We start from the raw sequence: 23,074 nt of genomic DNA, 5'->3' as shown, positions 1-23,074 counted from the left end.
TCTGCATCTTAATTTTATCATCCAGTGGGGAGAAACAAATAGAGGACTAAGTTTCCTACAGTTCAAACTCAGTTGATTTCATGAGTTTTTTCCCTCTTCACCCCTCAGTTGCCTTGAATTTCTCAAAAACCCCGACGTTTTTCCAAATTACATCCTTGTTGAAAGAAATTATAATTGGTCAAAGACTTTTGAAATGAATCAGCCTTTTACTCTGCCTAAGAAACTTTACAGATTCCAGGGTGGGGTTTTGACTTTATTTGCAGGTTATTTATCTCTGTTAGTGATCTCCCTTTTAAAATCCCTTATGTGTTACATCCCATGCCCACTCAATGGTTGGAGGCATATTTTTGCTTGATGTTGTAACTACATGTAATAAGAGACAGCCTCTTTCCTGAAAGTCTTACAGCACAATACGTTTGATAGGCTGTTAGATAAGACTCTCACTTTAGTTTGCAGAGTGTGCTAGGGCAAAAATAATTGACAGAAAAACCTTAGCCCTGGGTCTTTTGCATCCCAGCTCGGCCCTGAAAGCACAGGGTCGTTTTTTGGTTGCTGTCCATGGAGGTGCAGTCTGCTTTCAGACAGATGTCTGAGGAGAAGGTGAGGAGTTAACTTGCTGTTAAAAAGAAGCAACAAGGCAAAAGTCGGTCAAAATGAAGAGTTTGTATTTCAGCGCCACAATTAGAGAGGGGTGGGGACAGTGTGATCTCCAGTGATGTGCAGAATGGCAGAGAGGGTGGGCGGTTGGACTGTCAAACTGCCTTAATTTAATTGCAAACACATGCTGATGAGTCCCCTCCTCCTGGACCTCGGGGCTGGGAAACTTTTTTTGTCAGCTCCCCGCAGCTCAGATTTGAGGCAAATACGCTCAAGCAAACACCATGCTGATCAAACCTTCAGCTCTTGGAGGCTTTTTGTATTTTCTCCTCCTGCCCGGTTTCTCCTGCTCCTGCCCCAGCCGCTGCCTGTGCTTCAGGACTACAGTGAGATGCATGCATCTGATGTTGGAAACCATCCCCGAGATCCCGCCCCAGACAAACATTCTGTGAGTAACCACTTCATTTTCCTGCCTTTCTTACCTGCATGGTCTTTAGAAAGAAGGGGAAAAGAAAAGAAAATCAAGGCCAAAGGCATAATTTTATCCTTTTTATTTTTTTTTCCTGCAGAATTATCTGCCTCAAGAACTGTTTTGTGCTTTTAAAACACGAAATAGAAACTGCTTCTTTTGGCATCAGTTAATTGCTAATGGGACAATCAAGGGAATTGAAAAATTTAATGAGAGTAATTCCAGGGCTAGCACTGGAAGACACTTTTGGGGAATCAAAGGTCAAAAATGTTAAACTGAGCTTATGGAAAAGATTTGTATATGGGTGTAGGGGAGAGAGGAAATAGAGCAGCTCAGGCTTTTGTCTTCAGTGACACAAACACTTTCCTTATATACACAACACCATTTCAGTACTGAATTGTTAATTACTGGTTTTCCACTTTCTACTTGAACTGTTAAAGCCAAAATTAAGGCTTATTTGGAAAGTAACAACTGTGGTAACTCACAGATTCCTTGAGAAATAAGAAGGTGAGGGAGCTGGTGGCTGAGTCCATTCAAACAGGAAACCTGGAAGAAAAGGACATTGAGTGCCTGGAGACTCCTAAAGAACTCTTACCGATAGGTGCAGAAGAGCACTTCCTGTGATTCTAAACTAATCTTGAATTTAAAAGTGCCTTTAAGATGCAGTGACACATGACAAAATCCTTCCTTTCGTGCTACTCTTACCTGACCCCTTGTCTTGGATGACCCTTTTTCTGTAAGTAGTTGGAAAATCTTGTAAAAAATGAATCTTTGTACTGATCCTCCTTCAACTGCTGCCAGTTGCAAAACTTTTCCAATATCAGTTTGAGCAGCTTTTCCCTTTGCTTACAACAAACTCAATTTTATCTCAGCTGGCTCATCCATACCAGCATTTCTCCCGTGAACATCTCACTAATATTGGTACTGCACTTTCTCTGCTGGCAGCCAGAGGAACATGCTGTGGGCAGGATGCTGGCATTGGACTGCTGCCATCCAGGTCTGCTTTGGTGGGTGGAGACCACAGAGGTTCTTGCATTGGTGGCCCACAGGATAAGATCTACACTTGCTACAGCTGCCAAAGCTTTCTCACTGCCTGGGCTGGTGCTGGAATGATTCTTTTCAGTGTGACCCTGCTCAGTATTTGCTCACAGGGCAGTGCTTGTGTGTTCTTACAGTAACTTGCAGCATCTGACTTCCCACACTCTGACCAACCTTTTTCTCCCCCTTATTCCCCTGTATCTTGAAATATTAAAATATTTAAAATACCCTGACACTGATTTTAGCAAAGTAACTTTCTCCTCCTTGTTTAAATCTAGATTTTATTGAGGAAAAGCTTTGTTCCATTGGCTGAACTGAGGTATTTCTGATATAATTGAAGTTTAATTCCTGCTCTCTGTTTGAAATGAGGGAACGTTTGCTGTCACAGTGGAGCCTGAGTGCCTGAATGTGTTTCTGCCAGAGATCCTTTGAGTGCAGAGGGAAGGAAGTTCACTGTGTCACCAGCTCTTTCCCAGTTCTGGAATGGTGTGGTTCCAAGCTCGCTCTGGCAGCAGAACACTTCATTCTCGGCACCGCCTTGAATGGCAAACTGGCTTTAAAAACAGTTAGAGAAATAGTATAGGTGTGAGATATAAAAATTGCGATATTGCAAAGGAAGATGACTTCACGAACCAGTATTTTTTAAGAGGATTTATCCATTTTTTCCTCTTTTATTACTGTCTGCATAATTATAAGCAAACCACACATTGGAGATCAGAGATCCTCACAGACATAAAGACAGATGAGCCTGGTGAGTGCTCTCTGTTGGCAGATCATGGGCCTTTGTGTGGCAAGGAAGAATCCTGACTGTCTGGCCATCTTGAAGATCTAATGTGTGCAAATGCATTTCCCAGTCAGCATCCCATTTATATCCGTTATAAATAGCATTAGAATAATAAACTTTTTGAATTGTGGAAGATCAAGGAATGCTTCTTAACCAAGGCCTGACTCCTCCAGCTTTTTTGGTATGTTAGTGTTTCTCCTGGGAGAACCCTTGTGTCAGACTGAACATTTGGAATTATAGCAAGAATAGTCTTGATCACGTAGTTATTCTGAGCAGAAAATGTGGGATTGGGATATTTTCCACAGTTAATCTTTGGTGTGAACAGGACTGAGTCTGTGCCTGCAGCTCCAAACACTGATCCCAGGCTCCAGCTCGGTTCCCTCGAAGAACAGCTGCAGTTTCCAGATGGAGTTTGCTTTGAAGTTGGGAGTTTGGGACTTTCTGACCTCTGTGACTCCATGCCACCCTCTCTAAGCATCCTGGAAGAGTGGGGAGGTCTCCTAGCTGGCACAGGCTGTGCTTCACCATTGGCAGCTGGCCCCTGGGGCTGCAGCCAGCTCACAGCACTTGGAGCCGCCCAGCGCCTTCTCTGAGCGATGCTGGGATTGGCATCAAACCAGCTCCAGGATTGATGAGCTGTTACTGGCTCCTCTTGGGTCGCCATTTCCCTCCTCCCTTCCCAATCCCAGCTGGGTACAGCTGAGGATCTGGCCCAAAGTCTGGTTTTAGCAGTAGACTATTTATCTTTGGTAATGGAGTCTGCTCGCTTTATCCCAGGCAGAGAATGGGATGGCAGGAACGACTACACGGTTACAGATAAGCCATAAAAATTCATGGTGTAGAACTGCAAACGTATTTTGGCTTGTGTCTGTTCAATTGGAACACGATTATCCAGATGTGATCTCCTGGTTACCGCTGGGATTCAGGCAGTTCTTCCAGCCAGCAGCCCAAGGAAGGGAACAGCTGTGCAACATACACTCCGAAAATTTCAATAGGTCTTTAACCTCCGCAGCCATTTGTTCTGCAGTGTGACATTTAAAACAATAAACTTCAAAACGTGTGGGCATGAGTAGAAGAAATCCATGGAAAGAAGTTCCCCTCTGGCTGGCAGCTAATGGATTGCAATCCAATTATCCATGGGTTATTCTTCTTTCTGCATTATGCAGGGCACATAATGAATGAGTACTGCTGGAGAAACATAGCTGAGGGCACAGGGCAGGATCCGTGATCTGAACACATCGCTGGCATGAACTGAAGGTGACCCAGTTGTTCACAGACCTGGTTGCTAATTGGGCAGTGTAAGCATGGCCAGCTTGGCAAGTTTTGTTTCCTTTCCTCGCTGTGCTGCTTTTGGTGCCTGCTCAGTTCCTTTCTTCCTCCTGCAGGAGGAAGGCTGGAATAGGACAGGGTGTAGCTCTCTCAGTCTATTAGTGAACACGTTTTGAGAAGGAATTTTATACATTTGCTGGGGAAAGGTTTACTGAGCAAATGAGTTCTTGGAAATGCTGCTCTGTTTGTGGTCTTGTCGTGTGTTTTGGGTTGAAGAAGGGATTACTCATTTCCTCTGTGTGTGATAATCTTATATGTGGCCATTAAATGCACACCCACACATTCTGCATGTGCCAGGTAGAATCTCTTTCTGACCTCTTTCACTGATGGATTTAATCCTTATTAAACCTTCTAGTGGTGACCAAGAACTTCATGTTCTATTTTTAGAAGTCTCTTCATTGGCAGGAAAATGGGGAGGGAAGGTATTTCAAATATATTTCCTTTTAGAAATATTCCAGCATCTTTTGATGGAAGCATTCCTAAGTCTTGTGGTTGTAGCAACCTTGAGTGTTTAAAATCCTGCTTTCCCTGAACTTCCCAGTGCTTCAGCATCTGGTTCCCACTTGAGTATTTGTATTTTTGTTGCTCTCACCCTGTAGGGATACCAGGACTCTTTCCTGTGCTCTTTGAAGAGAAGTCAGTATTTTTTGGTGAAAGAATGTGTGTGTATTCTAAAAACTTTAATGATCATGCTCTTAAAAAAGTGGAAAACTGACACTTAAGTTACAGAAGACCCTATATTCAAGTGTTTATTTTACTTTCTCTGAATCAGAGTCAGAACACGCTTTGGGAGGAGGGAAAGTTTTCTTTCTTTGATGTAGGCAGTATCTTGGATAGATGGTGCAAAGGAATTATGCATCAGCTTAAGAGAGTCATGCTGCCATGAATGCCCAAGAATAGACTCAGCTGCTTTGGGTAGAATCAGACCCTAATCTTCGCCCCACTGCTAATAAGTAATAGCTCACATTATCTAACATTGATGAATTCAGCATCTTTTTATGTAATCTTTCTACCTGAACATGTGCTCAGGACCAAAACTATGTTTTGGAGGTATTCCTTGTTCCTACCCTTCCTGGAAAGAGCTAAAGGGATGCCAGGTGATATTTGAAATTATTCCACCAGGAATGAGGCACCAGCAGATCCCTCCTGCCCTGGTGCTGCCTTTCAGGCATAACATTCCCACCAGCTGACATGGATAGAAAAAGTGAGATCAGACCAGCTTGGTACACTGGCTCCTGGATTATGGTCAGGTTCCTGCCCCAGCTGACGCAGAGGGAGCTCTTTTGAAAATCTGACTCCTGATTTTGAGAGCTGAAATCTTAAAAAGTTGGGTTCAGGAATGCCTGTGGTAATTTCTTAATTAAAATCTCCTGTTTCTTAGTCTTCAAAATAAGTGGTGTGGCAGTGCAGCAGGGAACCACAGCCTGTTCTGCAGAGGGAGGCTCCCTGCAGCTGCTTGCCTCCACTGTTTCAGCCATGATCCCATCACTTCATTTCCTTGTACCTCCATGCTCAACATATTTTCCTTCCTCTTCACTCTTTAAACAATCAAATCTTGATGTCTTAAGCTGGTAAGGCTCAAAATAGCCAGGACTTGGAAAATGCCCAGCCCTGAGCCTCCCCATGGTCTCCTCATCTGCCTTGCAGGGCTGGCAGGGCTCATCTGTCCATGTAAGGGGTTCTGGGATGAAGGCTGTCATTTATTAAAGTCATTTGGGGACTCATGTGGGACAGAGACATTCCTGAGTTGGGGAGCTGATGACAGTGGGTCTGGAAAACTTCATTTCCATCTCAGCAAGGCAGCTTTCCCTTCCTGCCAGGACTGGGGTGGTTTGGCAGGACTGGGGAACCTGCAGAGCTGACTCTGATGTTGTGCAGATAAATGTGAGGAACCAGCATCTTTCTGATAAATGTCCTGGCTCTTCTTCTATATTGGAAACTTGACTTACAGGATATTTTTAGGATGTGTTTAGGATGTCTTTCATGCTCTCCCTTCCTCAGGAAACACTGGGAGGAACTTCAACATCTTATCTCTGTAAAAGCACCTTTACTCTCGGTGTCGTTGGTAGTGATTGTGTGGCTGCCACTTTCTGGGCAGAACCGTCAGCACCAGCACTGAGCACAGCGTTGGGAATACAAAGGATTCTTCAATGAAACAAACCCAGTAATTTCCATGGAACTGCAGTAAAACGCCTCTTGTAGCTAATTATCTGCTTAGTTAACATAGTAATACATGAGTCTGTGAAAGCCTAAATAGATTAAACAGAAGTGGAACTTTCTTGTAAAAGCCATTGATTGCTTTATATCCTAATCACTGATAATTATTTAACACAAGGCTTGCAGTTCTGATTGTTCTGATAGCAGCTGAGAGGCTCAGACAGATTGGAGTGCCATTCTGTAAAGACCCATTTCCCCATCCGTGTGCAAATTCTGGCATTCTTTGTAACCACTGTTAATAATTCCCAAATTCAGAAAAGGTGACTGATTTCTACAGCAAATCCTGGATTATCCACTATTCCAGGTCACTTTCCTGTCAGAGCATGAGGGTTTGGTGAGACTTGAAGCTGAGCCAGTCAAGCTGGTGTTGTCCAGAGGGATCTGTGTTGGGTGATGCTGCTGTCCCAGGCCTCTGCTCTGTGTGAAGGTGGAAGAGGATCCAGAATCCTTTAGCAGCAGCTGTTCTTGTGGGAAGGTTATTTGTAAACCCAGACTACCATCCTTGAAATCATGGGGGAGAGTTAAATCACAAAGGATTATTTTTTCCCCCCCATTTTTCAAATTCCCAGGTGGAAAGAAGTGGGCAGGAGGGAGGGAGCCAGCTGCTGGGGCTTGGGGCAGCTGGGAGCGGCTGCCCTGGGAGAGGCTCCGTGGTGGGTCCCTGTAAAAAGCACATTTGTTCCTGAAAAGAAACGTAAATTTCCAGAGTGAGCGCCCTGGGAATAGAGAGGAACAAGCGTTTCTGTGTGAGAGGAGACTAACTCTGTAGGGAATGTTCTCAATCAAACACATGCAAGCCAGGGAATTCCCAGTGCAGCCCTTCCCTGCCGGCGATGCTTTAGGCTAAGGCGAGGTCTGGAGTAAAAACGCTAAGGAAGAGCCAAAGTATTGGGGTTTTTATACGGTAAAGAGGAATATGTAGGTTCCTCTGCATGTCCAGGGACCTTCTCTGCTGTGCAGGGACATCAGCACTGGTACCTTTTAATGCTGTCTGGGGTACCCGGGGCAGAATAGCCTGGTCCATCCTCCAGGGCAGGATCCACCTGCCTAAACCATGCGTGGCTAATGCCTTTCTCACCTGAAATCCACCGGGTGTTTTAGCCTAGCTAATTGAGATATTTAAAAAAAAAAAAAATGGAATCTGTAGTTTCAGTCAGTGACTATTTGCCCTTTCTGTTTGTAGCAATTTCCTGCCAAAGGTATTGTATCTATGATTAAATAAACAATTTCAGTTCTTTTCATTGTCATGTTTTCTAGACTTCGTATCATTCCCATGGCTTTCTTTTGGATTCTCTCCAGTTATTTCACATAATTTCTTGAAATGAAGTGCTCAGAGAAGAGATACAGTGTTTCTGTTCTGTTTTTGTCTGTGGGGAAAGTTGTTGCCTTTGTGATGGAGAGCAAACCAAAAAGAACTTTACAAAGGACTGAAAGATAGCTGGGGTCCAGAGAATCATCTAAAGGCCTTACCTATAAGAGAAAACAGAACAAAAATTAAAATATTTCAGTAAAATAATGAGCTAAGCTTTATTACATCCTTGGGAGTGGTGTAGTTTAAAAAGAACTGTAGTTCTGGGTGGTTTAAAGGACTGCAGTTGCCCTTGTTCATTAAAATACTCAGAGGCTTTTTGTCCCCACCTGCACCCTGTGACCCGAAGTTGGATTTTACATTTGCTCCCTGCTGCCTTCCCCGAGCATCACCAGCTCCAGCCCTGACCCCTGCGTGTTCCTCCAATGTATTTGTAATGTTCCCTATTACCTGCAGCCAGCTGCCTGGATTAATTACAGGGCCCTTTACAGCCCCCAGGGCAGCGAGGTTGGTGTTTGTGCATTGCAGGGCATAAATCAAGTTTGCATTTCTTCACCTTTTTTCCTGGTCGAGTCTTTCCTTGTCTCCTTTTAACGAGGTCGTGGAGAAGAGGCAGCATGCTGTGCTGTCACTGCTGCCAGTGTTTAATTGTGTTTGGCTTTATGGTGGGCCACTGCCTTGGAAAATCCATAAAGATACCCTCAAATTCACATTGTCAGGGAAGAAGGATATGGAACTCCCTCTGAGAAGAAGGGCAAGAAATGCACATTTGGAGCAGTGCAAGCTAAGCCAAACACACCTGAAAAAGTCAGAGGTGATCCTTTGGGACTGCAGCTTGCAGTGCTCAAACGGAGAAGGTGAATTACAATTAGAAATATTGGGTTTTTCAAATATTGTGAAGCTGTGTTTCTTTCTGCCCTCTAATACTCTGTGCAATATTTACGACTAAGAGAGGTGAAAGATCTCTTTCTATATTAGACTTGTGAATCCTTTGGTCAAAGTGGAAAAGTTAAAGGAAAAAAACGCAACAGAAAAAACAACTTCCGCTGGCCCGTGTGCTGTTGCATCCAGTGATAACAAAGGGGTAACATGGCAGAGATCTGATATTTCAGTATAATGTAAGTAAAACTGCCTTGCATTTTTCTGCCTAAAACCTAAGAAAATTTATTATGAAATTTTTAGCATAGAGTAACTACATTTTACAAGCTATTAAGCTAAAGAAATGTTGCATCTTGGGGCAATGGTTTTAAACTGAAATAAGTCAGGTTTACTTTAGATGTTAGGCAGAAATATTTTACTCAGAGGGTGGGGAGGCTCTGGCACAGGTTGCCCGGAGAAGCTGTGGCTGCCCCATCCCTGGAAGTGTCCAAGGCCGAGTTGGATGGGGCTTGGAGCACCCTGTGGCAGGGGGCTTGGAGTGAGATGAACTTTGAAGTACCTTCCAACTCAAACAAATCTGTGATTCTATGAGTCCATTATCTTCAAATGAAATCAGCTTTACTCATTGTGCAGCCTCTTCCTGAGTACTTGCTCCAAGCTGTTTCAGCCCCCTTGGATCCTCATTGTCAGTTTGGGGTTACCTGCAATGACTGCACCTCTTTCTAATTTGAATTTTATATTTGCCACAATTCTTGTTGCTGCCTGTCTCAAAACAATTGTTGAATTTGCAGCTATTTGTAGAATCCTTGTTTTAAATTCTGCCTCCAAGTGTGACTTTACCGTCACAATGGGCAACTTGTGCTTTTTTCCTCTTAAAGCAAATGTCCTTAAAAGGCTGCCTTAAACTGAAAAAAGAGCTGTGTATTCCCTAAATGTGATAGATCAAGTGGTGCAGGAGAAAAAAAATCCACTTCATTGTGTGCTTTGGACAGAAACTTGCAGCAATCCCTGTTTGTCGGCCTTTTGTGATTTGTTATAATACACTGGGCTGTGCCAGGTGCCAAATCAATGCACGTTCCCTATAGAAGTGTTTCTCCTTGGTTAAGCAGGTTAAACCACTTAGCTCCTATTTCATTATCCCATTAGCAATCCAAACCCCATGTTTTTGGGTTCCAAGCTGATGTAGTTCTGTGGGCAGCCCTTGAAATTTGCCAGAATCCCCTGGACTCCAGTAATTCTAATTGAAGTTGGCACAGATTTGAAATGCAGGCAGCGATAAGCTGTTGTAAGTCTTGGAGCATTGCAGAGCAAAATGGGAAATTCTTATTATATGAGGTTATTTGAGCAGATTTAACCATTTTAGGGCAAAGATGGTTTTAGTAGGGAGCTAACTTATGGGTCCACATGATGATGTGTGCTCCTCTGCAAATCAGGATGAGATGCAAGAATAATTGCATGTGAAGTTGAGGTCTTTTGCTGCAGACTTTTTTCTGGTGCCCATGGGAACGATCCCTTGAGTCCTTTTAGTGTCTGGTTTTCTCTGAAGTTAGAATAAAGAATTTTCTGACTGTAGGCTTGTCCCAGCTACTGGCTGAATTTGCAGACAAGAGCAGACCCCAACCATTGTCCTCACTCCTCTCCACTCCCTTCCCTGGGCTAATGACTTGTTTCTGTCCTTTGCTTTTAGAGATTTACGCTTCAACCACATCAAGGAGATACAGCCTGGAGCCTTCAGAAGACTGAAGAACCTCAACACACTGTAAGTTGGCCACCGAGGGTATCCATTTATTACTTGTGTTAGTATTGTCCCCTAAAATGGCTTAAAGGTGGCCTTGGGCCTTTATTTATTTCAGTCAAGTTGTGCATATCCAGCCAAAGCTTTAAAATTCCCTCTCTTCCACCCCGCGTCATGTTTCTTACCTTTTTTTAATTTAAATGTGGTTAATAACTTTCATTTTTCACAGTTAATCTCTCTGTTTAAAAATAAAGTATGATGACCTCTAGCACTGACTGAGGATGTTTGAGCATTAGAGTAGCCCGTGGAAGGAGTTCTCACCTGGGATCAAGACAGTGGAGGGATGGATTAAAATCTTCTTCCTTTCCATGGTCTCCTCTAATGCATGAACCACATCAGTTGTTCTGTGTGAATTTGACTGAGCATCCTCCATATGCCATCTTTCCCTATGCCTTGCCCTAAAAGAGGAGTTACCCCACTCCAGGTAGGAATGGGGGTAGAAAACTGCCCCTCCAGCCTTGTATCCCACTCTCACATCCCTGTCCACATTGCTCCACTAACCAGCTTCTCACTCTTCCCGAAGGAAATCCTGGGAGCCTCTGCTCCTTCTGGCTGCTGCAGGGCTGAGGGTTTGGAGACAGATCTGAGTAGCCAAGGAGCTGCAAACACACCAGCTCCCAAATCAGAACCAGAAGCTGTGTCAGCACAGCACTGGGCTGGATGCAGTTGGGCTGTTGAGGCTCAGATCTAATTATTTGAGCTGTGACATGGTGCTAACAGCCATAGGATTCCCAGGTCCAAGCCGGAATTCCTCAGTGAGGCAAAGCAGCTCCTTTGGGAACCTGACAGATGTTCACACATTCATGATCCCAAATGGTAACAGAAAGTTCAGGTTGTTTTTTTCTGTCTGGCCTTGAGTGATCTGAAGTCCCTGATCCTGTGAAGGTGGCAGAGCTGAAGGAAGGCAAACCTGGGCAATAAGGCATTCAGTCAGCTCTAAGTTCTTGGGAAAGTGGGATTACAGCAGGACTTTATTATTGAGACCTGCTGAAGTGTTATCTTTGAAAAATCAGCATTTGCCAAAGATTGTTTCAGTCTGTGTGTGGGACTGAGTGGCCAAGCCATGACTGCAGGATGCTCCAGAGTACCCTGGCTGTGGCCCAGGACAGGTGGTCAAAAACTTTATTGCCACTGATGCTGTTCATCCAGAACAGCCCAGTTTAGCCTCTCAAACAGCACTGTGTGGTACTTAATTGCCAAAAAAAATAGGGAAGAAAAGGATGCTTTGGATGGATTTCTGTCATTTGAGATAGGGTCAGATACAGCTAGAAATGAGAAAAAAATATCTAGAGAGATAATAGAGTCCGAGTCTTTAGGGTTTTGTCTTATCACAAAGCTCTGCTGAGGCCTTTTGATCTCCAGCCCTGCTCTTCCACCCCTGGAGCTCTCCTGAGTCGAGGAAACAAAGGGTTCCAGATGATGTCATCTCAGTGTGATGCAGATGTTTGGCAGCAGCTCCCAGGACCACCAGGCGAGTTTCAGCAGAGCCCTGGGGAAAATGAGGATGCTGGCAGGGCTTCACTGGGAGAGATGCTCCACCCAACCTGCTCAGCTTTGTAAGGGGTCCCAATTCCTGCCCTGCCACCACCTTGGACTGGGCAGGTCTCTGACCTGTGCAGGACTTTTGCTTCTGTCTTCTGACTCTTCTCTGCGTAGAGGTGGATACAGAGAGAGCCTGACTGAGGGAGAAGAACCTGTCTCTCTCTAACACCATGAGTTTCTCCAGTTAATTTTCCTTTCTGTTTCCACACTCTCCTGGACAGGGACCTCAAGGACAGCAATAGGCAGGACTGTACCCCCTGGCATTCCTGATCTCATGATTTGGGATGCCAGGGAAGTAAGAACAATGTGTTTTCAGAGGTGGTGGGCAGACACTCCTGCCTTCCCTAAACCATGTCCTATGGCCATTGTCAGAGCTGGAATACTGGGCCAGGTGAAACACTGCTCTAACAAAATGCTGCATTTTTATGTTCAGATTCTGAAAATCAACCTGATTTGCCAAGGAAACTTTTCCATTTAGATAGTATTTCTTATGCTTAGTTGTATTTCCTGGTCTGGCCAGCAGACTGGAACATTCAGTTGTTCTCACACCTGTAGTAGTTAACTCCCATGGCTGAACAGCTTAGTAACTGACTGAGAGAACTTTGGACCTTGCGCTCCTCAAGCAAATTTCTCTCCAAGAGCTTTGGTTTGTCCAACTCCCACATCAAAACTAACAAGAGGTGAAGAATTTGCTGATGTTTCTTAGATGGTAAATTTTGCCTGAGGACTTAGCTTTTCAAGTGATAAAGAGAATAAATCCTGTAAAATCCCTGAGAGATTTCCTGGGAAAATTTGTCCAGAAAATTTGGAGTGAGAGGTTTGGAGGATAGAATAGCTCAGGTTCCACGTGCGGAGCTCTGAGCTTGAAGCTTTCTGCCATTGAATCTAAATAAATCTTCCATAAGCAAATAAATGTTTTTAAAAGAGCTTTTTCCACTAATGGCAGAGGAAGAGCAACAGATTCTGGTGAAGCTTCTGTTCCCCATCTCCTTTAGGGCAGGGTGGCTGTTCTGTGTCCAAGTTTGACAGTTTATAAACCACCCTGAAAAGGAAACCTTTGTAGCCGGTGTTGGATGCAGGAAAATGGGTTGAGAGCCTGACAGGAGAGGAGCCTGTGTGGATGTCCAGTGGGGCTGTTCAACAGTTCAAACCCTCCCCTGGCTCCTCTCCACTTTCCTCTGCTGGGGAGATTTGATAAATCACAGAGCACTACTTCAGCGTTAAAAACAGGAGCCCTGTTTGTGGAAGCGAGGAGGATAGAAGGAGGATAGAAGCCACCCCTGGGCTTCCTTGTTGGCTGCGTGCAGGTGGAGAAGTTCTCTTGTGCTGAACATCTCAGAGAGCTGTAAGATTTCCTCATCCCCTCCTATTGGCTCTGCTCTGTTCCCATCTATGCAGACAGTGCTGTGCGTTTTTAAACCCTTGATATGTCCCCTTGGTGAAAATAAATAAATAAATAAATATTAGGGTAGCAGGGAGAGTGAGGCAAAACCCCCCCTTGTATGCCATCCACACCCCCCCAGCTCCAGGGCAGCTGTTTTGCTGCAGTTTACCATCACTTGCTGCAGGGCTGAAGCCAACGTTAGCTCAGAGCAGGCGCTGGGCTGTGGGAGAGAGAGGAAACTCTGTGAGCCCATGCTGAGGCACAGCCTCTCGCTGCTTTCCAGTTTTTGCTCCTTTAGGTCATTTTTGGGTGGGGATGGATGATGACACCCCTGTGAGGGGTGACACCCCTTCTCCTTGTGTGTTCCCACAGGATCCAGCACTGCCCTGTTACCCTGTTCAGTTCATTGCTGGATTTTCAAACCTCAGCCAAAGCAGCCATTGCTGCCCTTGGGTCTCTCCAGTACCATTCATAGAAATGTCCAACCCAGGGAACAAAGTTTTTTAACATCCCTGGAATGTATTTTATTCTTCCTGAGGCAAGAGCACCCTAGAGAACAGGGGACTGTGGAGACCACATTGCTTGTGCCTCTGCCTGGCCCTTTGCCCTGTCACTGCTCTCATCATGTTTCTCTTTCTGCCCAGGTGAGAGCAAGACACTTCTGGTGAGCCCTGCAGCTCTGCTTTAGGTGCTGCTGGTGAAGTCTCGGGGTGGACAGAGCAGTAATGTGGAGTTTCTGTCTTTTACCCTCTAGTAACTCCTGAGAGAATGTGTTCCAGCCAGCAAGGAGGGGATGTCACGGCCTGCTTGGATCTCAGAATAAAAGTTTCTCCCTTAAATATGGGAAATGGCTATTCCAGATCATTCTGTCAACACGGGGGAATGTGTGGTTGAACATAAAACTCACTTTTTCTCCCCCTCTAAATGCACTACATAATGATTTCTATTACTGGCGTGAGGAAAAAAATAGCTGTTTTGTCACAATGACTGTAGCATGTGGTTTGTCAAATGAAAAGAGGAAAGAGAACATGGTTTGAGTCTGAATTCTGTCCTGTCACATCATTTAATACATTCTTCAAAACAGAAAACCACTCATTTAATGCAACTTAAGCCTGTGCCTGGCAACCTGTAGAGAGGGTGGAGAAGGAGAAAGGAGAGGCAGTCAGGACATAAAACTGAGAGGAAACTGAATGTAAAATGTTCTCTTAGTGAATCTGGGCCAGATCTCACGGCACTTGTATATCTCAAACGTCCCAGAAGAGTTTTACAGGAATAAAACCTGTGTGATTGAGTTCTCCTACTCATGTGGAGTCCAGTTCATGGGGCATGGAGGGGAATGCCCCATCCTATTGCTAGGAAATGTGCTTCTGGTACTTTTAATTTAGCCTGTTTTGCTACAGATATTGTGATAAGGTAATGATAGTGATAATGATCTTCCCAGCCTCTCTCTGCCAGAGCATTTATTACGAGCAAATCTGGGATCTCAGCTTTCAGCCCTCTAAGGGCAGCAGGAATTTGGGCATTTTTGCCATGGATGGCAGCTGGGACTGATAGCCAGGCCATGCCAGGATTTTGCACACTTCTTTGCCTGGATGAATTGCACAGGAGTCAAGGAGCAGACAGCTGTGCAGGAGCCATCCAAAGTCTTTCTAGGAGCCCGATGTGCTGCCTTGTCCATGGATTTCTCTGAAAGCAGCATTTTGGAATAAGTATGCTCTTATGGACTTCATCATTATCTCACTTTCGAATGTTTTCCAGGACTTATCCTTCCATTACAATGGGGAATCCTGAGACAGGAAGCAGAGATGGCTTCTTCCATGCACTTTTTATCCTTTAATCAGGCAATGAACAAATTTTTAAGTATCAGACGATGAGATAAGAGCCCTGTGTGTTGCTTGCCATCTGAACTTCCAGGATTCATCTTATTTGGCTGGGTCAGTGATTACACTCCCTTGAACTGTGCAAAATAGCCAAGACAACAAAACAGACTGGGATAATGCTTTTAAATAGCCCCAAAACACAGCCAGACAACATAATGCAATTTGAAATCCCAGTGGAGATCAGTCCTGGTCTGAACTCTGAGCATTAAAGATCACAATCAGCGAAGGGCTCCGGACTGTGCTGCTGCCTGGGGCTGCTCAGGCTGTTGGTGTGACCCTGCTCACCTGGTCACTGTCACCTGTCCCCTGGGAGGCCAATGGCCAGTGCCAGTTGTTTGACAGGGAAACACTGCCCGTGTTGCCTTTGTCCTGTGGGCAAATAGACAAAAGCCCTCTCCCACACTGCTCTCAGGCGGTTATTTCCAGCCCTTGGGTGTTCAGTCATCAAATAAACTTTTGGGTCGATGCTCAGGGATTGTATTTCCACTCAGCATAGCTGGCTGTCAGAGCGGGATCGTGTGTTCCAAGGAGTTGACATCATTTTTGCATCCTTATGAGTGAGCCCGGGCTATTTGACCTCAGCTGTGTGCATGGAGCCTTTGCTTCCAGCTGTGCAGGAGCTCTCCAGCTTTGTCTGCCTCAACCCTGTGCCCAGCCCTGGCATGTGCAGCCTGGCAGTGGCACCCACACCTGTGGAATCAGGGCAGCTAATCCAGGGAGGATAGTCAAATCCAGGATAAGGAAGTTTTTCTCAACCCCTCATTACCTGACTTCCAAAGTTGTTTGCTCTTGAGTTTCTCACATGCTTTTTTTATGACTCAGTGTAATTCTCCACCTGAGAAAAAACGGGGGGAAAACTGGTGTGGCTCATGTGCCTGGAGGGAATTTGTGAAGCTGTCATCACATGTGTGTGCTTCTGACATCTTTTATCTCTTCTGTCATCCCTGAGGTGTTTGATTTTACCTTCATCTTCTTTACCCACAATTTTTTACCATTTCTCCCCATCTCTTTGTTTTTTTTCTCTCTATCCTTTACCTGCAAAAGCTGTTTTGGGCCAGGAAAAGACCTTGGCTTGTAATGGCAGAGGCTGGCTGTTCTTTTTTCTCCAGAAAAGCGGGGCAGAAATTGGGTTTTGCTGCTGGGAAAGTGCTGAACTGTCTTCTCACCTGCTGCCTGGTGGCAGATCGTTCCTGAGGAGCAGAGCCATGGCAAAAATCAGCTTGTAAAATGCACATCCAGTGCATGTATTGAATGTGACCCAGTGTAGTAAGGTCTGGCTGCTTGCACAGGGAATTTCTGTTTTTCCTATAACACCTGAAAAAGAAATCTTTGCAGTACACAGTCACAGATTCCCTCTCTGCCCACAACCCCATTTAGGAATTTTAAAAATTAGTGCTGGCTGGTGAAATCCTTAGCTCTGGGCTATGCAGCTCTAAAAGCTCCACCAGCTCTGAGTTTTGCCAGGCCTGAACATGAGTGGGACACCGCAGCCAGAGACCCGCGGGAGCGCGGCCAGGCAGCCACGATGAATAGCTAAACTTTGGGTATTAGGGAGCTATTTATAAGTGATTTATTGTGTTTTCTCGGTGTTGGGCTTGGCAGGGGCTGCAGGAGAGCACTGCAGGGCTCAGCTGCGTGGTTGTGCTGCTGCACAGCGTGGCTCTTACAGAGCTGGGCTGTTTCTGGTCACTGGCGCTGGCCATTGATTGCGCTCACAGTCACAGCAACTGCACACACAAGTCACACACGGCTTGTGCCAGGTGGGCCAGAGGTTTTGTGTTAAAATCTGGCACAAGGCTCCCAAGTTTGAAAGAGGTTGTCTCTGAGCAGCCTCAGGAGCCAAAGTAGAATTTATTTCTTTCTCATTTGCGGGTATTGGTTTCAAAGTGATTAAAGCAAAGCTATCAGCATTTTATGGCTCCTATAACTCCACTGGGAACTGGTGTTTTAAACTGCATTTGTACTTTTAAAAACTGGCTCTGCACTCCCCTGCTCACTTGTTGAACACGACCAGGCACCTCCAAACCTATCGTGGTTGTACAAGAGTGGCAGCACTGATTTAATATCTCACTCCCCACTGCTTCTTTCTCCTTGTCTCCCATCCTCTCATCCCTTTCCTGGACCAAATTGTCACTTTGGGGTGAAAACTGTGGCAAAAGTTAAGGAAAATGCTTTGAGCACTGCAGTATTGGAAGTACTTGGCCCCTCTGGGTGAGAAACCTTCTCACTGCCTTGGCTGGTGTGAGTACCCAAACTCTGACTTGTTAACCCCATTAAATCTTAAATTCTGTGACACCTGGGCTCACAATTTTTCAGTGGGCATCCAAGAACAGAAATGCCACAAATCTCACACGTGCTGACTTCACCAGCTGTGTTTTTCTTTCTTGATTTGAACAGGCTGCTGAACAATAACCAGATAAAACAAATTGTGAGAAGATCCTTTGAAGATCTGGAGAACCTGAAATACCTGTGAGTTGGTAGCTCAGTAATTTCTTAACCTCTTTAAAATCTAACAAGCCACTTTTAGTATTTTCCAGTCAAGGACGTACTGTGTGTGTTTGGAGTTCCATTTCAGAGGTATAAAATGTTGCCCTTGAATCCAGGCAGCACATTCTGCTGTGGGTTGAGGGTCATTGCTGTTTCCTGAGACTTTTTAGAACACAACTGCTGATCAGTTGGCCTAATGCTGTTCCCTTTCTCTCCTTTTGAAAGCTACCTTTATAAAAATGAAATTCAGAGCATCCAGCAACATGCCTTCCACGGGCTGCATTCCCTGGAGCAGCTGTAAGTACAGATGAGCCTTGTTTGCATGCTGTGTTCCCAGGCTTGGAGAGCAGCAGGCACTTAGTGAGGGGTAGGATGAAGCTTCTGCTCTTTTATCATCCAGATTTGCCAGACTTTGCTGGGTTCATTTGGAAACAGCTGTTCTGAGTATTGGTTTTGGTTAGTTAGTGCTGAGGTCTCTTCCCACTGGTGTTCCATATGTTTTCTCCTGCTCCCAAACCTCTGGAGCACAGGAAGAACCCAGCTGTGCTTCTGATGGCCTTTATTGCCAAGGACCTTATGATGGAGGAGAGAGGGGTCTGCAGGAGGGCTGGAAGCAGAAGGCAGCTGCTCTGCTGAGTTTGTGTCTGGGGATTCCTTGAGCAGAGAGTCAGATCTGGTCCTTTACTTAAACTGAGGGTGCTGGTTGAGTTTCTCTCTCATCCAAAGCTCTGCTGGGAGTGAAGGGATGAAGGGCAAGCTGAGAGCTGGGACAGCCCAGCCCTGGGAGCTACCAGGGTGGTGATGCTCCCATGTTGCAAAGCATCTGGAAATTCCAGTGGGGGAAGATGATGGATCCAAACAAACACAGTAATGACCTTCCCTCAAGCTGCGTGGCACTCTGTGCTGAATCTGGGATGGAGGGAGCCTCGTGTTTTCCTGGCAGCTGGAGTCCATCACAGTGACACTCCAACAGTCCCCATTTGCTCCCCTTCTGTGTATGGCAAAACTCTGCTGTTTATTCAAAGAAGTTTTGTTTTTTGACTCTTAGTACACCACTCTCGAGGTGAGGTGGACAGACTGAGGTGTGACTCTTCTGAAGTGCCTTCCTAAACTGGGACTGGTGGAGAGAATGTGATCTTGGATATTTGAATCACAGATGCATGGAATGGTCTGGCTTAGAAGGGACCTTAGAGCTCATTTCATTCCAACCCCCTGCCATGGGCAGGGACACCTTCCACTATCCCAGGTTGCTCCCAGCCCCATCCAACCTCGCCTTGAACACTCCCAGGGATGGACCAGTCACAGCTTCTCTGGGCAGCCTGTGCCAGGGCCTCAGCACCCTCACAGGGAAGAATTTCTTCCCAATGATTTATTCTTCCTAAATAATTGAAATATAGGATTTACTTGTATCACTGGAGAACAGGAATCAAAGGTGAAACTGGTCTAATTCCTGAATTGTTCCCAGCCACAGCATTTATAGGGCTGGAATGCAACCAAGGATTTGGCTGTAAAAGAAATAGGATCCAGTTTGTTCTCCAGGTTGACAGCACAAGAGGACAGAGCATAACTGGAAGTTTCAGGCAATCCTAACAATAGGTGTGCCACCAAGCTCAGGTACAATGTGGTTTTTCATCAGCCAGCTCAGCAAAGATGCCTGAGAGAAAATTTAGGAAGCTGAAACTGGCTCTAAGCTGAGCTTAGAGAGCTGATGCTGCCCACGGGGATATTTCAGCAGTGAGCGTTCCAGACTTGATGTCACGAATAAAAGAAAAAAAACCAAAACCAACAAACCCACAAAACCAACAAACAACCCGCTGAAAGTCCCATCTGTTTTCAATCCCAGGCAGGCTTAGCTCCAGAAGAAATAGCTTTGCTCAAATCCTACCCCGTTTTCCTGTCCCCCACAAGCCAGCTTTTCAAGAAAAAGTAAAACCCGATTGATGGACAGGATCAGATGCCTTCCTCAAGGTCCAAAGCAATCTCAGCAGACATCTGAGCCTGATTAGAGCACGTCCCTGTCTTCCCCACAGTGATCCTCCAGTGCAGAATCTGAGTCACCCTCTCCCAGTTTGTGCTCTGATACTGGACCATTTATCATGAATCCTTCCATTACAAATCAAACAGCCATGTGAAGGCTTAGGCAATTACTTCTCAATGCAGTCAGCTACAATAGGAGAATGAGTATTTGTAGATCTGTGATTAATCTGTGTCTGCTGTGAAATTTATGCCTGTGTAAAATAAAGGGGAACAGTTTAGGCACTTTGGGGACTGTACAAAGTCCATCTAAATGCCAGGAATGTGTCAGTTGTGCTGGTGAATGTCACAGCTCATGGCAACAGAGAGGCTCAGGTATTGTGGTGAGCTTCTCTGCAGGCTCCACGTTTCTTCTCTTGATGGCAAGGGGTGAACTGGGACAGGCAGGAGGTCCCCATGGACTCTGGAGTGGCAGATCACATTTTGCATTTTAGAGGAACTAAAAATATGAATCTGTATTAGCAGAAAAGCCATGTTGGCTGCTGTGTTTGCATGTGGAAACTGGGGACACTCACATGGATTCTGGCTTCTCAACACCTGCCCCGAGTGGTGACAGCTGGGGGGCACTGGTGGAGTGATCTGGGAGGACTTCCTGTCTCTTAAAGTGCAATCTGTGTGTGATTTCTGTGTGATTTCTGTGTCACAGGTACCTGCATTTCAACAACCTGGAAAGTCTGGAGCTGGAGACTTTTAGTGACCTGCCTAAACTTGAAAGGCTGTGAGTAAAAATGGGATATTTCTTGGGACTAAAAGGGTGAGGAGAATGGGGAAAACCCCTTTATTTAGTGTAGCAGTTTTGGTAGCATAGAGTGCAATCTTCAAAATGCAAAAATAAACTTCTTTAAAGAAAGAGATTTTACATAATTGCCGAGTAGGAGGGTGACTGAGGATGTGAAGGGAATTTCCCACTTTATGTTATGTTCAGATTTCCATCTAAATAGGAGTAAATCTGCAGAAAGTCCTACAGCTGGTCAAGCCAAGTGAAATTTTACTCTGAGCATAAGGTCAGCAACATTAGTCACTGTTGGGCAGAGTGAGCAAAAAAAAAAGGGGATGGAAAAGGGATAAATTCAGAAGAAAGTCTAACAAGAAAAACACACATCCTTCTTGAGAGCAGTAAGGAAATGGAGTCTCCTGCTCCCCAGGATTGCTTCTAGCAGTAATGAAGCCACCAGCACAACAGTCCATGTGTGGTTCCCACTCCATGGAGAAACCAGCAGGCTTTTCTGGGCTGTATGGAAATGTGCCTTATATCCATATATGCCAAAGAAATAAAATTGTGGGATCCCACACCCTTAGGAAAATTCAGACCTGGATCAGTACATGGCTGATCTCAGTCACTGTATTGGATCCAACAAAAATTCTGGATTTAAATTTTAAAGGAAGGTTTTTCAGCCTCCAAGCTGGGCAACCAGGCTGAACTCTGGTGCACACGTGTGTGTACCGACATTTGCACTCGAGCTGTGCTGCTTTTTTCTCTCCTGCTCCACCACCTACTAAAACTGCTTCGTGTCTTTTGTCAATGGTCTCTTAGGAGTTTTAGATGTAACCAACACAAGTAAATTCCCCTGCCACCATGGGAATGGGGAGTTAATTATCCCCTCTTGGTCCCCATTAAGACTGTGCATTTTAGCTCCATCGGGGTTTCTCCCTAAGAACTGGGGAGTTTTATGTGTGTGCTAAGATTCCGGAAGTGAGAATTTGCCTCAGTGTTGTTCAGAGACAAGCCCGGTTTAGGTGGCTGTTGTCTGAATTAGATTTGCTGATGGATTTGGGTTAATAACTACATGGAGTCTGAGGCAGGAGCTGTCTAACGCCAATGGCTGCCCTTCTAAAATTGTCTCGTTATCTGCACAGGGGCAGGAAACTGTCCCGTCTAAACTGGAGCTGACCCAGGCCCAGAAAACAGAGGGTGGGTCCAGTCTGAGGGGATTTTGTGCCCTTTCTCCTCCTTTTGCAGAGAAACTGCAAGGGTCCAGTTTAAACCTGTTCCATCACATCCTGAGTCACTGTTTCCAGCCCACACCCACTCTCTGCTTTGGCATATTACATCACACCCACCAAGGGATGAAATCCCTCCAGCTCATGGAAACAAACACGGAATTTAAAAACCGAGCTCCATTTTGATGAGCAGCCTTTGCACTGAATTTGAGTTGTGACCTGGGGCGTTATCATCCTCACAGTGCAAATACTTAATAATGTTTTGGCATGGCTTCTCCCACTGCAGATTCTTGCACAACAACAAGATTTCCAGGATTCATCCAGGGACATTCTCTCAACTGGAATCCCTCAAGCGGCTGTGAGTAAAAAACATTGCCTGCAAAGAGGACTTGTTTATCTTCAATCAGATGGGCAGGACCTGAGGAAGAATGTGCCTGGTTGGCAAAGCTTTTAGTTGTTGCGCTTCTAAGGCCACTGCTAAGTTTATGTAACAGTTTTGATTGGACCTGAAAGCTTATTTAAGCAGTTAGAAGTTTCTTTATGCTAGTGTCTAATTATAATCAGCTTACATCTTAATAATGCCACAGGAATGAACATTCCTGGAAAGTCTTCACAACAATTTGAACCCATAAAACATCCTTGAAAAATATAGAAAGTCCAGGTTATGGATATGACCTTGAACATGTCTGTAGATCAGTATCTAACATGGAAAGAAAAATCATAGTCATAAAAGAAAAGGCTTGTTTTCTAGATTGAAATTAGTCACAGGGGTGCTAAGGGGCATGATTCTCTTTCCATGTAGGAATTCCCCAGGGTGCCATTCCCACGCAACCTGTCTGTCTCTTAAGCTTACTTCTTTCTTGCTTTGGTTTTATGACCTCTGGAAATAAGTTCTATTATATGTTTGAGAGGAAAAAAAGCAAGAGGTAAAAGAATTTTGGTGTTCTGCCATGATTTTCAAGTACAATAAAATAATGTATTTTTCACTGTAGCCCTCAGTGATTTCTGCAAGCAGGTACAATGCTTCGCTTCTCTTTAACAGGGAGTATCTTGTGAAATGCACTCTGTAGGTGCCAGAGAAAAAGTTGGGGTGTCTATAAAATGCTCAGTTATGGCCCTGTGTGAGATCTCACATTCTCAGATATGTGACCCTGAAAGTGTTCGGTTTTCCTTCCATTTTTTTGAGCTTTTTGTTTGTTTTTTTGGATGGCTGTGATGGTTTTCAAAATGGCCCAGACCCATCGACTGTAAAACTGTCAGTGGGGAAGGAGGCACAAACTAATCCCCCTGTAGTCCTTATTTATCCTCATGGATAGCACTGCTCATAGGAATGAGGTCAGTGCAGGGAAGAGGCTGGGGGCACTGGGAGGTCACTGGAGCTCCATTTGC

At 45.0% G+C, this 23,074-nt stretch overlaps 1 protein-coding gene across 1 annotated transcript in view; it reads left to right on the top strand.

Annotated features, from left to right (window-relative positions):
• Positions 1–881: 881 nt before the first annotated feature.
• The window catches only part of LOC136298412 (peroxidasin homolog), a 43,189-nt gene continuing 20,996 nt past the window's right edge, over positions 882–23,074 (top strand). Inside the window, exons 1-6 of the mRNA XM_066199125.1 lie at positions 882–1,045; positions 10,310–10,381; positions 17,621–17,692; positions 17,936–18,007; positions 20,391–20,462; positions 21,972–22,043. Of these exons, the coding sequence (XP_066055222.1) occupies positions 882–1,045; positions 10,310–10,381; positions 17,621–17,692; positions 17,936–18,007; positions 20,391–20,462; positions 21,972–22,043 (524 nt within the window). The remainder of the gene's footprint in view (positions 1,046–10,309; positions 10,382–17,620; positions 17,693–17,935; positions 18,008–20,390; positions 20,463–21,971; positions 22,044–23,074) is intronic.

This window comes from Chamaea fasciata, unplaced genomic scaffold (genome assembly GCF_029207755.1).
Source record: "Chamaea fasciata isolate MVZ Bird 193981 ecotype frontalis unplaced genomic scaffold, bChaFas1.0.hap1 SCAF_17, whole genome shotgun sequence".
Taxonomy (NCBI): Eukaryota; Metazoa; Chordata; class Aves; order Passeriformes; family Sylviidae; genus Chamaea; species Chamaea fasciata.
The sequence above is the reverse complement of the archived record's forward strand: the minus strand, read 5'-3'. Positions and strand labels throughout refer to the sequence as shown.